At 38.3% G+C, this 15,840-nt stretch overlaps 1 protein-coding gene across 2 annotated transcripts in view; it reads right to left on the bottom strand.

Annotated features, from left to right (window-relative positions):
* LOC137969936 (von Willebrand factor A domain-containing protein 3A-like) overlaps positions 1–12,831 on the bottom strand; it is a 49,731-nt gene extending 36,900 nt beyond the window's left edge. For both annotated transcript variants that reach the window (XM_068816345.1, XM_068816346.1), the window contains exons 1-6: positions 12,585–12,831; positions 12,415–12,489; positions 10,268–10,457; positions 7,177–7,301; positions 5,479–5,562; positions 5,241–5,295 (exon numbers count right to left, since the gene is read on the bottom strand). In XM_068816345.1, coding sequence (XP_068672446.1) covers positions 5,241–5,295; positions 5,479–5,562; positions 7,177–7,301; positions 10,268–10,457; positions 12,415–12,489; positions 12,585–12,736 — 681 coding nt within the window. In that variant the 5' untranslated portion in view covers positions 12,737–12,831. The remainder of the gene's footprint in view (positions 1–5,240; positions 5,296–5,478; positions 5,563–7,176; positions 7,302–10,267; positions 10,458–12,414; positions 12,490–12,584) is intronic.
* Positions 12,832–15,840: the final 3,009 nt, after the last annotated feature.

The raw sequence follows: 15,840 nt of genomic DNA, 5'->3' as shown, positions 1-15,840 counted from the left end.
ATTACACACTTTTAAGACAAATTCTAGCTTATTGAGACTGAAACAATAACAGAATGACAATTTTTCTCCCATTTCCGTGTCAACATGAAAATGAGGCTCATTCCGGTAGCTTCTGTTTACGGCGTTATCTGCAATTGTTTATCAAGAGAAACCTCTAATATCGATACTTCTTAACAAATTATATCCCAATCATGCTCAAACTGTGCAAAGCAAGGTCACGTGACCGAGCACATGACCTCAGACAAGCCAAAACATCTATTTCAGTACTTTTGAGTACTAGAAAATGGCTATTAAATGAACAATAGGTGTTATTGTCCCAGGAAGTCTTCTTCCGTAAATAAGACTGTTATTTATTGTAATTTATGGCTACATGACTTGATTCTACATTTTTTCGGGCCTTTTTGCATTATTGACTTGTAGCTAAAAGCAGGAGCCGATCTGTTTAAGGCATCTACTGTATATTATACTTTAGTGTACTTTAATAATAGATTTTGTGGTTAGAAATTGCGGGTATTCTGTAGTGTGTTGCTCATTTTTGCAAGTATCATCGTTACTTTTGTGGGAAACTGAAATGAGGCTGTAGCCTCTTTTTCAAGAATCTTCAAAACGAGGCTATATCATCCAACATGGCTGCCTCCATGGCCGAAGCAGTGCAATCTCTGTAAGTACATTTATAGAATAGCTGTATCTTACTTACTTCAACTAATACTTTTTTATAAAATAATAAAAAAAACATCTTCAACAATCGTTTTTCATGTCCTTATAGAACACAATGTCAAACAAAATTTCAAACTGTTTAGATTTGGTTGCCATATTCTTTTTTGGCTTTGATTTTTTTTTGTGACACATTACTTTCAAATTCGTTATTAGATTATAGAATGGCTGATGGCTCTATGGTCACTACCCTTTTACAGTTTCTAAAGGCAGAGAGAACCGGAAATTGGAAGTTGCATCTTTCCAGTACTGCAGCAATGTTACCTCAATTTTTCGCCATGGACAGGCAGAACTATGCTCGCTACCTACCTGTTTATCTCGCCGATATGCAGAAACTGGAATTAACTCACCTGGAAGTCTATAAGGAGTTTGCTGAGGGGAATCATTCCATAAGTCGTTCAGGGCAGCCCTTTTCATAAGTGTCCACTGACATGGCCCTGGAGCAGTCGATCAATGCTGACTCGAAATCAAGCGGAGAAGTGATCGGGATATCACAAAGTCCGTTGGCTCTTGAGCGGTGGTTTTTAACAATACACGAGTGGGCATCTATTACATCTGCTCTGAAAGCCATGTTCGGCCTTCAAGATGGAGGATAAGCATCGCACAAGGAAGCAGCTCCAAGAAGAGTTCGACGAGACGAAGAAGATGTTAAGAAGATGATCAGTTGTTTTTCTTCAGGCTTGATGACAAATCCTTTTAATCTCGATTCAGATGTGCTTCTCAACATTGCTACTGGAGTAGTTCTTCCGGAAGATGTTGCCCAGACCCTTGTCCACAGTACTGAGAAAGGCTGGCAGCAAATGGAGGCCTTCGTCGAGCAGCGTATTAATAGCAATGCCGTTGGTTTCTGGGAACCAATACCCAACATGAAGATCAAGACGTTCAGAAGCGCAAATAAGAAGATCCACGTCAAATCCAGCGACAAGCTTGTCACTGTTAACGCGGACAGGGACTTGTTTGGCAGGTTCCTTATCGTATCAAACACGCGACAGATCTCTCTGAAAGATGTGCTGAGCTTTGAATTGTCTCCAGTACCATATTCACTCGCAACGCAGATGGGAGTCTAAGAAAAGGGACAAAGAGCGTCCTATGCTCTCTTCTGGAGAAAGACGTGAACGTGGTTCAGCAACTAACAGCATTACCTAATCCAACTGTTGTTATCATACAAATGTCAAAATCTGCCGGAACAAGTACCTTTGGGGATCTTTCTGAAACGTACTACAACATCTTCACTGCCCCGCTCTTTTCAAACAACTGTGTGCAAGTCCATGTAGTCTTTGACCAATACTGGGAGAACTCCATAAAGGAAGGAGAGCGGGAACGACGAGGAGCATCCGTTGGTCTTGAAGTGCGGATAGGAGGTCCTACCACTCCAGTTCCCAGGCAATGGGGAAAGTACATTTCCAATCCCAAGAATAAGGTAAGGCTTAGATTATTTTAGTTAACAAGTTTTACACTTAAACTGAACTTTCGTTACCAGCAATGTGAATTGGACATCAACATTTTTTGCCTTTGAGTGTAACCATTCATAAGAGATTCCAATTCTCAAATGTGTGCTACATATTTCCAATACCAGGTTAACCTGTGCGATTTCCTGTCGGCTGCGCTCTGCAGACTCGGTGAACATCAGCTTCCCCCACAGAAGGAGCTTGTGATTGGAGGTGGCTTCAGAGATGGCGAGAAAGCAGTGACTGTGACAAGAGGTCAGTGCAGAGAGGTCCAGACACTCCGATCAAATCATGAAGAGGCTGACACCAGGATGATATTGCATGCCAAGGACGCAGCAAGAACAGATAGACGACTTGTTATCCAGTCGCCGGATACTGATGTCCTTATCCTAAGCGTTAGCCACTTTAGAAGTCTGGGATGTCCAGAATTGTGGTTTCGCACCGGATTGAAGGACCGACAACGAATGATTCCAGTGCATGACATCGCCCATGCTTTGGGTGAAAAGCTTTGTAGATCTCTTCCTGGATTCCATGCAATCACAGGCTGTGATTCGACCAGCGTTTTGGCGGGTATCGGGAAGAAGAAGGCTTGGAATAGCTTTAGTCGTAGTACTGACCACCAGGATAGCGTGTCTCATCTCGGAGAGGAACAAGAATTGAACGCAACCACAGCCGGCAAATGCGAAGCCTTTGTTTGCAGTCTATATACGACATCCAAAAAGGCAAGCACTGTAGATGAGCTGCGTTACTTCATGTTCTGCCAGAAAAAGCAGAAAAACGAAATGCTTCCACCGACGTCTGATTGTCTACTTCAACATCTAAAGCGATCAAACTACCAGGCCTTCGTCTGGAGGCATGCTCTTGAAGTGATGCAAGATCTTGGGTCACCAGAGAGTCATGGATGGGTGAGGGATGACAAGCATCTTTTACCATTGCTAATGACAAAAGCACCGGCTCCGGAAAGTCTCCTCGAAGTGACGACATGTAAGTGCAAGACGTCTTACTGCTTGCGAAACTGCTCCTGCAACAACACAGGGCTTTCTTGTACTGAAGGATGCTACTGCATGGCAGATGATGAAGTATGTAAAAACCCGCATGGTGTTACCTGCATAAGTGACTCTGAAGAAAGCAACGAGGAGTAAAAAGGCTCTTGAACTGTTGAATTGTTTGATGTTTGACGTATATTTTCTACAGAGCAAATTTATTAAGGCAGAAATATTGCTATTAGTAATCTCCTATACAGTATTTCATTTCACTGACAAAAGGTGTATTGCAAACAACAGATTTTGTAAGATAACATAAGTATCGACGTATATGCGTTCTGGGCGATTTAATAGGCATCTTCTAGCACTGAAATAGATGTTTTGGCTTGCCTGAGGTCACGTGCTCGGTCACGTGACCTTGCTTTGCACAGTTTGAGCATGATTGGGATATAATTTGTTAAGAAGTATCGATATTAGAGGTTTCTCTTGATAAACAATTGCAGATAACGCCGTAAACAGAAGCTACCGGAATGAGCCTCATTTTCATGTTGACACGGAAATGGGAGAAAAATTGTCATTCTGTTATTGTTTCAGTCTCAATAAGCTAGAATTTGTCTTAAAAGTGTGTAATGTACCAACAGTAAGTATAAAATATCAGACTATCTATGAATAATTAACACATTTACGGTAATGAAGACGTTAAAATAGGCTAGTGAAAGCTATAAAACACCATTTTTGACCTTGCAGCTGTCACGTGTTCGGTCACGTGACCTCATTTTAAGCAATCTGAACATGATTAAGATTTGTGCTACAAAAGTGTAACAATATTTGTAGATTCAGGCCAAAATAAACGTTTAATTTACGTATTATCAATGGTCTTGTATCTCAGCCTCATTTCCATGAATTTAAAGGGGTGGCCTATTAAAATAGCCGCTTAACTTGTGATCTATACCACAAATCAACTCTACTAACTAGCTGACATTGATCAGCAGGTCTTGTTCTGTCAAAATCCGCTATCAAACCTTTTCTGACCCGATCATTGTACGAAATCCTTCTTTTAGGGTCCTGCATGCTTCCGGACTATTTCCAAGTAAAATTACTATATTTGGAACCTCTTGAAAAGGACCACCTCTTATAAGCGACCAAGACCACTTCTAATCTAGGGCTAATAGTTTCAAATTTTCTTTTGTTTTTAACCTCCCGTAAGCGACCACTTGACAGGTAATAGAGCGAAAATTGGATAATAAGGCATCGCTACATTATTGCATCCCTGGGTAGTACTGTAAAAGAGAGAGAGAAAATTCTCAATACGAAGTACCAGATTTTCTTACATGAATAAAACATTTTGAAAAAGAATTAAAGAAAAAATGTCCTTACACTATATAATATAATAATTACAGAAAATTAGAACTGATTTCCTGTTCTCTCAAGAACAGTCAACAGTTCAACAGAACTAATGGTATGAAAATCAAAGTACAGTACTGCATGATTTGGTGCAGTCAACAATCATTCCCTAGTTTAATTTTTTATTTCAACCAAGGTATCGATGTCTTGTTGTCTCCGCAAAAAAAAATAATGTATTCACATGGGAATAAGTATTTTTGCGACTCCTAAAATTTATCACATGCCCCGTTGGGTTTAGAATGGCATTGGCACATGGGTTAACTCTCTGAACCTCCCTGCAGTTACCATATGCATGCTAATGGGGCACAATTTGAACTAAGAGGTATGGTCTAAGCTCTCTTAAGCAACCACCTAGGCTGAAAATTTTGGGTGGTCGCTTACAGGAGGTTCGATTGTATTTAGCCTCATAAAAAAATTGATCTTTTTTTACCAAAAGCAGGAAAGACTACCTGAAATATTGTAGTATTGGGATCAATGCAAAAACAGAAATTAAAATATCTGGTGGTAAAATTTTTGATTCAATGTGCACTTTACAGCGAAACAACAAAGGATGTGAATTGTGTCCACATTTGCAGAAGGCAAAATACTGATTTCACTAGTACGTGTATGCCATCCTGCCAACTGGTCATGTTAAAACCATCAGTTGCTTGAATTAATAAGCACATTTTTCAATGCAAGTAACATTACATACCCTCCTACTGCATCTTAACAGCCAGTTTATTCTTTGCTGGCAAAGCTGGATAAGACTATAAAACAAGAATAGAATGTAAAAGGCTAAAATTATAATAATTTATCATTGGTTGACTGAATGAATATTTAACTCCACTATATCGTTATTGGGGAAAATGCTACTGCAACAATTTTCTATTTCATTAATTATTGATCATAGAGCTCTCATTTGTGGACTGTGGACATTAACAATGGCATACTTAGTAATTTTGAATTCGTAGTCTTGCAGCTTCACAGCATCATATTTCAGGTGTACTTTACTAGGATCTTCACCAGGTGGAGGTCTGAAAACAAAAACAGTTTTTAAATTGACAAAACGAATGTGATAATATCATTATAAGTATCAGTGAAGATTACGATCATAATTTGTTCGTAAGTGCCCATGCATGCATGTTTACTATTTTTTCTACTTCACCTGAATACTTTGCTGCTATTAAAGACATTAATGTGTCAAAACAATATAAATTCTCAACAGGAACATGGACAGATGTGCTGCCATTTTGGCATAAGTCAATCCTCTTTATTCTTGCTACATGTACTTACTTCTTACTGAAAATTAATGAGGCATGATATACACGTAGATTCAGGAAGATTACTTCCTTTACAGAGGATACACCTTTTTCCTGAATTAACATCACTAAATGTCCTGGATGTGAGATTTCTAATAGCCCTTTAAAGTTCTGGAATGGGTGACAATGCAGAGCTGTAAACAATGTGTTCCCTTGAAATCCCAAAATGTCCTTCCGTCCGGCAGTTTGCAGATGTTCTTTAGTCATGTAGATTCTATTAACCCATTGACTCCTGGGGATTCCCCATTGACGAGTAAAATCATCTGGCGTTAGACAGAGTAAAATACGAAGTCTGGCCGGTTTAGGCATCAAAGGGTTTAATGGGTTTTTCAGTGAGTGATTAAAGAGTTCATTAGGTAAAGTTTCAGGTTATTTTATGCTGGCTTGTAAACAGCTCAAATAAACTCAACACACTTTGCACTTCGCAACAGACTCATATGCCAAAGTGACCATAAGGTCAAATTACATTAAAAACCACTCCCTATAATTATATCTACATGTAGACTGTCAAACAAAGTACACAAGCATGATGTCACGCAATGCTCATAATAATGTCTCTCGACACAAAACAATCAATTAGCAGTGAAAAGACACTTTTTTTGAGAAAAGTGTTTTTTATGATGATACCAGAATAAAAGCAAATTCGAGTGCTCCTATATCAGGAGTAGAACTATTACTTTTCAATATATTCTAGCTCGGATGCTTTATCATTGAGGTCCAGGACACACATGGGAACTTGAGCCCATATAAGAAGGCTTTAATGACACACACCTTATTGAATGGTTTAACACACAATAAACACAGATATCTTGCGAGTTGCACAGTACATGTATTTTTCCAAGCCCCAAAGAGGCTGCGTGTATTATACGTTAAACCTTTTAAAAAAAGGGATTTATCATTCCACCATTACGCAATTTTCTAGTATTTTCACTTCTTCCTGCATTGCCTGAGAGTCCTATTGATTGCATAAAAGGGTGTGTGTGGATCCAAATGTCCTTTTTTGAATAAACAAAATGACGAGCAAGCGATGACAAGCTACATGTACATTCTCAGGTTTGCATCATTTTGAAAACAACTGTTTTTTTCAAAACTCCTGTTTCGTCCATATTTGCTCTGTTCTAAACCTGTCACACATGGACACCACAGTGTACAATTTACCGTCTCATATTTTGCGAATAATTCTCTTGACCAAAGATGGTAAAATGGCGTAATAGAGGAATAATAATTATTATTATTGACTTGCTATACAACAAATTATGTGGTGAAATGAGGTGAGTTAGAGGATTTGTGTCAAGAAGAAGGTAACGACAATTTTCTGTTTTTTCTTACTTGATAGGGATTCCACATTTCATAATCTCCTCAAATGAGAGTCCTCCAGCATCAACACTGTGCCTTCGCAGCCAATCAGATGAAGACTGACCCTCAGCATGAGCTGCCTCCAGTCCAATCACAGCCTAAAAAAAGTATTTGGCATCAAAAATGTACATAAAATTACAACAAAAAGTCAAAACTCATTTCTTTAGTGAGATACAGACTTTTTGTTTAAATTCACTAAAAACAAAAATTTCACCCTCATGAATAAGTCACTAATGATATTGTAAAACAGGGCAATTCAGGAAATATTTCCATATTAAACCTAAAGAATGACAAATTTCTGTTTAACAATGCCGTCACTGATCTCGTTACAATAATTCCAACACATGCACATTACGAAAATTTATAAACAAGTCTTTTCCAATGTAACAAAATTAAGTTTTATCCACTCTGATTCCTTGCCAGTGATTTAAATAAAAGAACTATATATATTATTTTATTGTATGCAGCGCTGTGCATATAATACTTTTCTTTTTGAGAAACAATATAAGACTCCACTGTTAAATAACACATGGTACACTTAAAACTCAACTTTCAATGATATTAATAAAGTTCAATAAATTCCATATGTACCTCCGACTCCTTAAACAGGTTTTCATTCAAAGCAACAAGTGTGTAATTTTGTCTAACCATGATCTTTTCTCAGAGATTGAACAATAACGTATGTACAAGAATGATTTTAAAACCTATACAAGTAAAAATCCCTCAATGACCTTGGTAACTAGTATAAACCATGTGTACAAGCAATGTTTTATTCATGAACAACAGAAACAAAACAATGGAAATTCACTGTCTGAGATCCTTAAGATACATACAAAGTTCTGTTAGAAATTGCACTTCAAGTTTTTCGTAACAATTTTCAGGTTACAATCCAATGGACTATTACTTTAAGAGAAATAGAAAATATTAGATTGACTATAAGCAGAGATGATTTCAGGTTGATTATAAAACTTATTGATTACAATAAATCTTGTGCATTAGTGAACTTGTGCAATTAATTCCTATTTAAATATTAAATATATGAATAAATAAAGTATTATAGTATTGTTTGAAATAATTCAAAGCAACACCTGGTATAACTACATCATAACAGTTTTTTTTTTGTTCATTGAACCATTTCCAAGAATATGAAATTGAAAACATGTCAACTTAAATTTAAGCAAAAACTGGGTTCAGTTTGTTTTTTAATCTGAAATTCAAAATGAAAGTCTAGAAACTTATGTTCATTCTATCTCATTTATTCTATAGTAATTTTTTTCTTGTATAGACTGTATTGATTTCATAATTGGCTAACAAGAAATTATTGTTTAAAATTTGTCTTGTGTTAATCAATTTCATCACTAGCCTCATTACCACAAACAAAATTCAAAATAATTTTTAGTGCCAAAGTGAGGCTAGTGAGGATGATTAGCAAAAACACAAAAGAATAATATTTTTTGGCCGTCATTTATGAATAGTGTATTGGCTTAGCAAAATACAATGTCATTTCATTGACATAAACAAAGGCCTGGAAAAAAGTTAAAATCCTAATTTGCCCATTGGGTAACGAACAAAACCCAGTTGCCTGGGGGGTCCTCCATTTGCCTGGGTTAATTAAAAATTATTATTCATAAAAAAAAGACAGAAAAGTACCTCGTCTGTTTTGAGTTCTTAAGTGATTGAGAAGATGCTAATGCACAATGGACACATGGTCAGAGATAGTTGCTTGCCCAATCATAAAATCTACTTGTCCTGCGTTCCCCGGACTGAGATTTGCTCAAGTTCTGCAACCGTGTGAGCCAATTATTCTAGGTCCTTGTAGATCAAATCTCCTCTTGTCATAATTTAAAACTGATGTCACATTCCTGACAAGCTGCACGTTGTAGAATTAATGCAATATTTACATGTGTTCACTTAAACATATTTTTATTATTAATATTTAGGGAGTCAGGGTGGCTTAGTGGTTATCTATTGGGCCTCCCACCACTGCGAGCCGGGGTTCAATTCTGGCCTCGGGGCAGCATGTGGGCTGAGTTTCAGTCGATCTCAACCTGACTCGAGGGTTTTTCTCCGGGTACTCCGGTTTTCCTCCCTCGTCAAAAACGACTCACAGCTAATTGACATCTAGCTGTGGTGCTGTGCTCCGACATCAAACATGGACTGTATAGCGGCAGCCAGAGGCGCCTTTGTATGCTTTCAGCCCGATGTCGTGAGCCGCGCCCTTCGCAATTCAGTCTTCGACTGCAAGTAAGGGTGATTAGCACTAGCAATATTTATTTATTTATTTATTTATTTATTTCCAGGTACTACAAGCCCTGACAGTATGTTGGAACACCTCCCTCCCCTGCCACCTTTAAAACCATGAAACATCTGATTTACTCATTCATCACATGGCTGAGACAGAGGGCATTTTTGTTTAAATCATGAGGGCCCTTTTGGTAATCAAGAGAGCAGGAACACTTGATCCTGATTGGTTAACAGTTGCTTAAGCCAGAGCAAGCGTCAGGTTACAAAATAATCTTTATCTACTTATAGCTACACTTTAATCAAGTGCTATTTCTGTTGACAGCGACAATTTATTGAATTGAACTTTAACCAAATGAAACTGTGTTTGGCGTAATTTTAAGACTTACATGTTCATTGAACCGATTTGTCAGCTAAGTTGATTGTCATTTGTCAGGGCATTTAAGTGGCTTCCCTCAATAAGTTTGCCCTTAATGTGATAAAAATGTTATCGCAGTGTGACCTTCTGCAACTAGGGATTAATTTCAAAGTTTTCCAAATTGCCCTTGATGCTCTGCAACCACTGCAATTTTGTGACAACTTTGAAAATACATGTGAAACTAATCCTTAATTGCCCTCAGGTCCATCATCAATCATCAATCCAATTTTGATCCGGGTTTATCCCCTTAAATGGGGGTGGCCGGATTTACCCCATGGGATTACATAAACGAATGGCAAAGGTTGAGAAGGGGTTGGGGGAATAAAGGTGATTAACTGTTCCAACAATCTACACATACAAGGCATCTGGTGTAAATAACTAGACATTACTTTAAAAGTGTGGTACCTGAAGATCATGTGACTGTGTAATTGATGTAACTGTCAATGCTCCGGGTGGAATAGCATCATTTGTCTGCAGCATCTCCCACGGTGGACGCTCTACTTGTCTCTTGACCTCCTGATCAGCATAACTACTCTTGTCGTCTGCTATTTTATTCTTTGTTCTTACAGCTATAGGAGGCTTTCCTTCAGTTGGACTGCAAATATAAAATGGTCATCATTCACCAATAAAAATAATACAGTCCAAGTTTTTTTTTTTCAAAGTTATATGGAAATAACAAGAAAACTTTTACAAGGTCTAAGAAATTTTAAGTTGACTATTATTGAATTATAATAAAGTCAAGCCATTTCGTGCATTATGCTGTTCATTGTCACTATCCAAAAAAATTCTCGCTCCTCTACAACCTTGTCCTGATATACGAGAATTTGATAAGAAATGGAGAAAGCATCAATTTATATTCACAGATTTCAAATGACCTTTATTATAAAACCCATTGACCCCTGGGAGTGAGACTCAACAGATTTTACTCTGCCTAATGCCAAAATATTTTACTCGTCAACTTGGCCGGGTTTCCTAGGACACCTGTAAAGTGAATGGGTTAAGCTTTCACAGGGAAATCAGGATAATATTATATTCCCACATTCAATCATTGGTCTTGGTTTTAAATGAAGCAAAGACTACCATCATATTACAAAACCCAAACATTTCACTGGAACTGCTTTGGTTATCATAACAGCAGCATATGAAAAATGAAGGCTGAAAGTCACATGACTGCCTAAACCTCAACATGTCTTTCAGATCCTCCACAGATTAAACTTTTGATTTATAAGCCAAGAAATAAACTCAAATCTCCCAGAAGCAAATTCACTTTTAAAACAACAGAGCAAATTTATTTGAAAACAAGTATTGTAACCTGCACCTGCACACACTGTATGTCCAATACATGTACTTAGATGCATGCCCAACTTTAATTTGATACCAGCTGACTATGTCTAAGAATTTGCGATTTTCGTTCCCAGAGGCCACTTTTCTTTGGTCAGTACCAAGAACACAGACTCTGCACACAGCCAAAACAGGAAGTCTGCAAATCACAGACTTCTGGCTCTTCTGCACATTCTCGGACATTTGAAACAATAATGGTTGTCAACAGTTGCAACATTCCACCATTACTGCAACTGTGCGTACATGTCGTTTTGGCTGTGGCCAGAGTCTGTGTTCTTGGCACTGACCAAAAGAAAAGCAGACTCTGGGGACAAGACTGAGAATTTGCTAACTAGTTCAAACAAAAAGGTAAGTGTTAGAGTTATGCCATTAGAGTTGTACTGTAATGGTTCTTTTTAATTGAGGAGCAACATTTTGGAGACACTTTGTGACTTTAATTGCTAGTGATCCTGGTCTATACACGGATGATGTTTGAGTTGGGGAAAAAAGTATAGGGGACACCTTGTGATGCTTATCCATCTAATTAAGGTACATGAATCTCTGTTCACCAAACACTGGCAAAACAAAAGTTAACGATAAGCTGACAGACCAGAGCATATTTGTGAACAAATAGTAGAATGGCAAAATCGCTTTGACTTCATCTGCTGCTCTTGTGATGTTGGCTAGTTCCATTTTCTATCTGCACCACCCCTCTCCCCTCCCTTAGGATTGCAAAAACCCCAACCAACCACCCATCCCCCATCCCCTTCAAAGGGATTAAAATTTTGGAAGCTCTGGTGGCAATTAGGCATCCGTGGGAGGGGTCGCAGAATAATCGTGGCATGACCTACTGATTTGAATAGTGATATTTCTTGTTACGAATGTTATTAATAACTTGCCAACCAGAAGCTAATTGGTTCTTCAAACAATAACTTCTTTTGTTCCGTGGTCGGCAAATTTCAATATCAAAATAAATGTGACGTAAACGTCTGTAAACAAGAAATATCGCTATGAGGCTAGTAACCAATTAAATAATGGCCACAGACAAATTAACGTCAAGATCACAATATAAAATAAATGAATAAATAAGTTTAGCAAAGCATCAAACGCTGATTTCCGAAATCGGAATAAATAGCTTGACGCAACACAAAAATATGAAGCTTTCCTACGAAACCACAGCCACTCCAGCAACAGCGAACGGCTTAGTTCAAGAGGCGGCGGGCATGACTTACCTGCTAATATAATCAACAGCCTGCGTCCCTACTTCAATATCAGAGTGGGTGATTCTCCACGGTCGCTGAGGAGGACTGAAAAGTTATAATAAGCCTCAATATAATGTAATGACGCCATTTAATCAGAAAAACGAAAACTTCAAGATGTAAACAGCAAACGTCATCTATACTCGGCTTCCTGGCTGGAAATGTCAGTACCGGCGCCTTCATTGTCCTGGCCCTCTTCGCTTTCTGAACTAGAGGATGAACTTGAAGAACTCGAGCTAGACGAAATGGAGATGGATAACGTTTTCTTCAAACGGTTTTTCCACTTTTCCATCATTCCAAGGTTCAATTAGAAGATAAGATTTGCTTTCCAAATTCCAAAGAAACTCCGAACGCCATTTTGTGCACTTCTGGAACACGAGCGTTGCCTTGGTACCTAGTGTCACGAGAAGTGCCGCTGATCTTTGGCTCGTCACGCAATCTTTCGTGCCACTTTGTACCGGAAGGTATTGTACCGGAAGGTATTTGTCACCTTGGAATAGAAAAAGAAGCATTGGCCGGGTAAGATCTCTTCTCTCCCTGACGTCGTTCTGAGAAACCTTTGCCTTAACATTCCATTTTTCCGTTGCTCTCTGTCAAAAAAACACCTTGTCGTAGCACAGTTACCCCAAGCTAACAATGTAATTTGAGCATCACGATCAATTAAACTTATAGGCGTTTGTATGAGAATTTGCAAACGTGTTTAGGAATCGAAATATAGAACATGAATCGAACAAAAATGCCTTACCTTGTCTTCTCGATACTTTATCAGTGTTTTTGTGGCGTACTTTGGCCATTTCAGTGCTCTCTATAATTTAATTATATATATGAGAGAGAAACGGTAGAACTAAAAGGCTCCCTAGAATCGCGCTGAAACGGCCAGAAATACTAAGAACATACCATAAATAAGACATGGAGGCAAGGTGAGAAATTCTGGTGTATTATTATTTCTATTTTAAAGCCCTAAATAACGATCGCTAAATTTCCGATACAAACCCTTATAAGATTTATGTAACGCAACAACGATACTCCGTGAGCTTGGGGTACCTATGCTTACAACCTCGTCCCCAGGGCGCTTTTCCCTGGCTTTGGGTGGGACGTGACTATCTCAGAAGTAGTACCGTCGCTCACGACCACAATGCTTCAATCTGAGCTTGACGCACTCAATTCCTGGGCTGATAAAAACAACATGAAACTTAATCCTAAGAAATGTAAGGAGCTGACTGTCCATTTTCGCCGCCATATTGAGCATTTTCCACCAGCTCTAGCTGTGAATGGCAATGCACTTAAAACCGTTGAAGCCCGCAAAGTTCTGGGAGTCACCATTCAGAGTAACCTAAACTGGGGTTCTCATGTCAACGAATAGGCAAGGCCTCCAAACGATTGCATATATTACGGGTGCTAAAGCGCAGTGGTGCACATGATCTCCTTCGAATTCACATTGCACCAATTAGATCGGTACTGGAGTACTGTTGTCCTGTGTAGCAGTCCTCTATTTCTGTCCAGCTCTCAGAAAGAATCGAGAGAGTGCAAAAACGTGCGTTACGCATCTTTTTTCCTGCGTCCCACTACAAAGACGCTTTGAAGCTGTCCAGCTGCACGACTCTGCGCGCACGACAAGAGCTCTTGTGTGCGACAACTTTGAAAAGATCAAGGAGCCCGGGTCACGCCTTTACCATCTTATGCCACCGACTCGGGCGCGCGCGCATGGCCGCTCACTGCGCTTTAACGATAGGCCATCGCTGATGAAATGTAAAACAGAGCGCATTAGGAAAAGTTTTTTCCCCCATGCACATGTGCTTTAAGGCTCGTGGTCTCTATAACTATATTTCCCAGTTATCTGTAGTTATCTGTAATAAACTTTTTATCATATCGAAATTGTAGGCTGTAAATTCAGAGTAATTTAAAAATGTAAATTCAAAGTAGTTTTAAAATGAAATGCCCCGTTCCCATCAAGTTGACAAGTTGTAATTTTAGTAGGTTTATTTTTATTTAATCATGATGTAATTAGGCAACTCGCTCCATTGCGCGTTTTTTAATAGTCAATTGAAAATGCAATTATTATTAAATTTCAAACATATCTGTTTATTAAACGCTAGAATGTACTTACTTTTAATAACCCAGACATCCCTTGAAATCGGTCGACAGTTGCTCTGTAAAATGTCAACGAATATTTGAATATGTATAATGACATGGCTTCATTTGTCCCATTTGAAGCCAGGTTTTTTAATTAAGCGAAATTTAAAGTTCTTCGTCTTGGGTTATCTCTTCTATCGGGAGTATTCATTCAACACAAGTCCACAAATTTAAGAAAACACTAAACAAGAATACTCTTTCTTTGATAAAATATATACGTCTTATTCACCCAGGTCCCCCCCCCCCCCCCCAACCCGGGCTAAAGCCATCAATGGACTGGAAAAAAGAAGTTAAAAGGAAATGACTTGCACATTACAGTGAGAAAACAAGGTTGGCAAAACGTTTATTATATCTATTTGTAGTAAAATACCATACTTTCCATAGACTTAAAAGTGTTTGAAGTAAAAACTAACGGTAAAAACACGCGACGTTTCGACCGAACTTCAGTCATTATCAAGCTAAAAGTGAGGATATTTTTTTTTCTGCATAAGTATAAATATAAAACAAAGAAGTAAACGTATGTAAAGTATGAAAATGTAAAAAAGGGGTGTTAAAAAAACATGCAAGAATAACATAATTAGAATTAAAAGACTTTCGCACGAGCTGAGTCTGACTGTACATGGAGATATGGGGTGCTTACTATTTAGCCAAAAAATCCGGAAATTTCGGTTTGAGGTCAAATGGAAAGGCAATTTTCCGGAAAATCTTTTCGGAAATTGTGGACAACCTCCAGAGGTAGTCCTCCTTTTCCGTTCGGAACGGAATTCGCGAAATGCTCTTACCATTTGCGAGAATCCTTCCGTTTCCAGGCCCTTTCTCACAAGATCGAGTAAAATATGCGGGATGGAATGCTGTGTAGAAAATGGTAAGCGCCATTCTCATCTGGTTGGTCATGAAATTCGGAAAATCGCTTACCTTTATGCAACGATCATTCCATCCGGATTATTTGGCTAAATGGTAAGCACCCATGGTCTCAGTTCATCAATAAAAAAACATTTTAGAAATGGAGGGTCAAACTTGTTCTTGCACTTTTTAAGATAGTAAAATTCCTGGTACGATCATTGGGCACACAAGAATGCTTCTTTGTTTTATATTTATACTATGCAAAATTTTTATCCTCACATTTAGCTTGATGATGACCAAAATTCGGTCGAAACGTCCAGTGTTTTTACCGTTACTTTTTACTTCAAATTATTTTAAGAAACCTTGCGTCAAATAGGCTGTGCTGTAGAATATACCGCGCTTAATTTGGCAATGTTAGAGAAC

The sequence above is a fragment of the Montipora foliosa genome, chromosome 9 (genome assembly GCF_036669935.1).
Source record: "Montipora foliosa isolate CH-2021 chromosome 9, ASM3666993v2, whole genome shotgun sequence".
NCBI classification, from domain to species: Eukaryota; Metazoa; Cnidaria; class Anthozoa; order Scleractinia; family Acroporidae; genus Montipora; species Montipora foliosa.
This window is presented reverse-complemented; position numbering and strand designations above follow the sequence as displayed.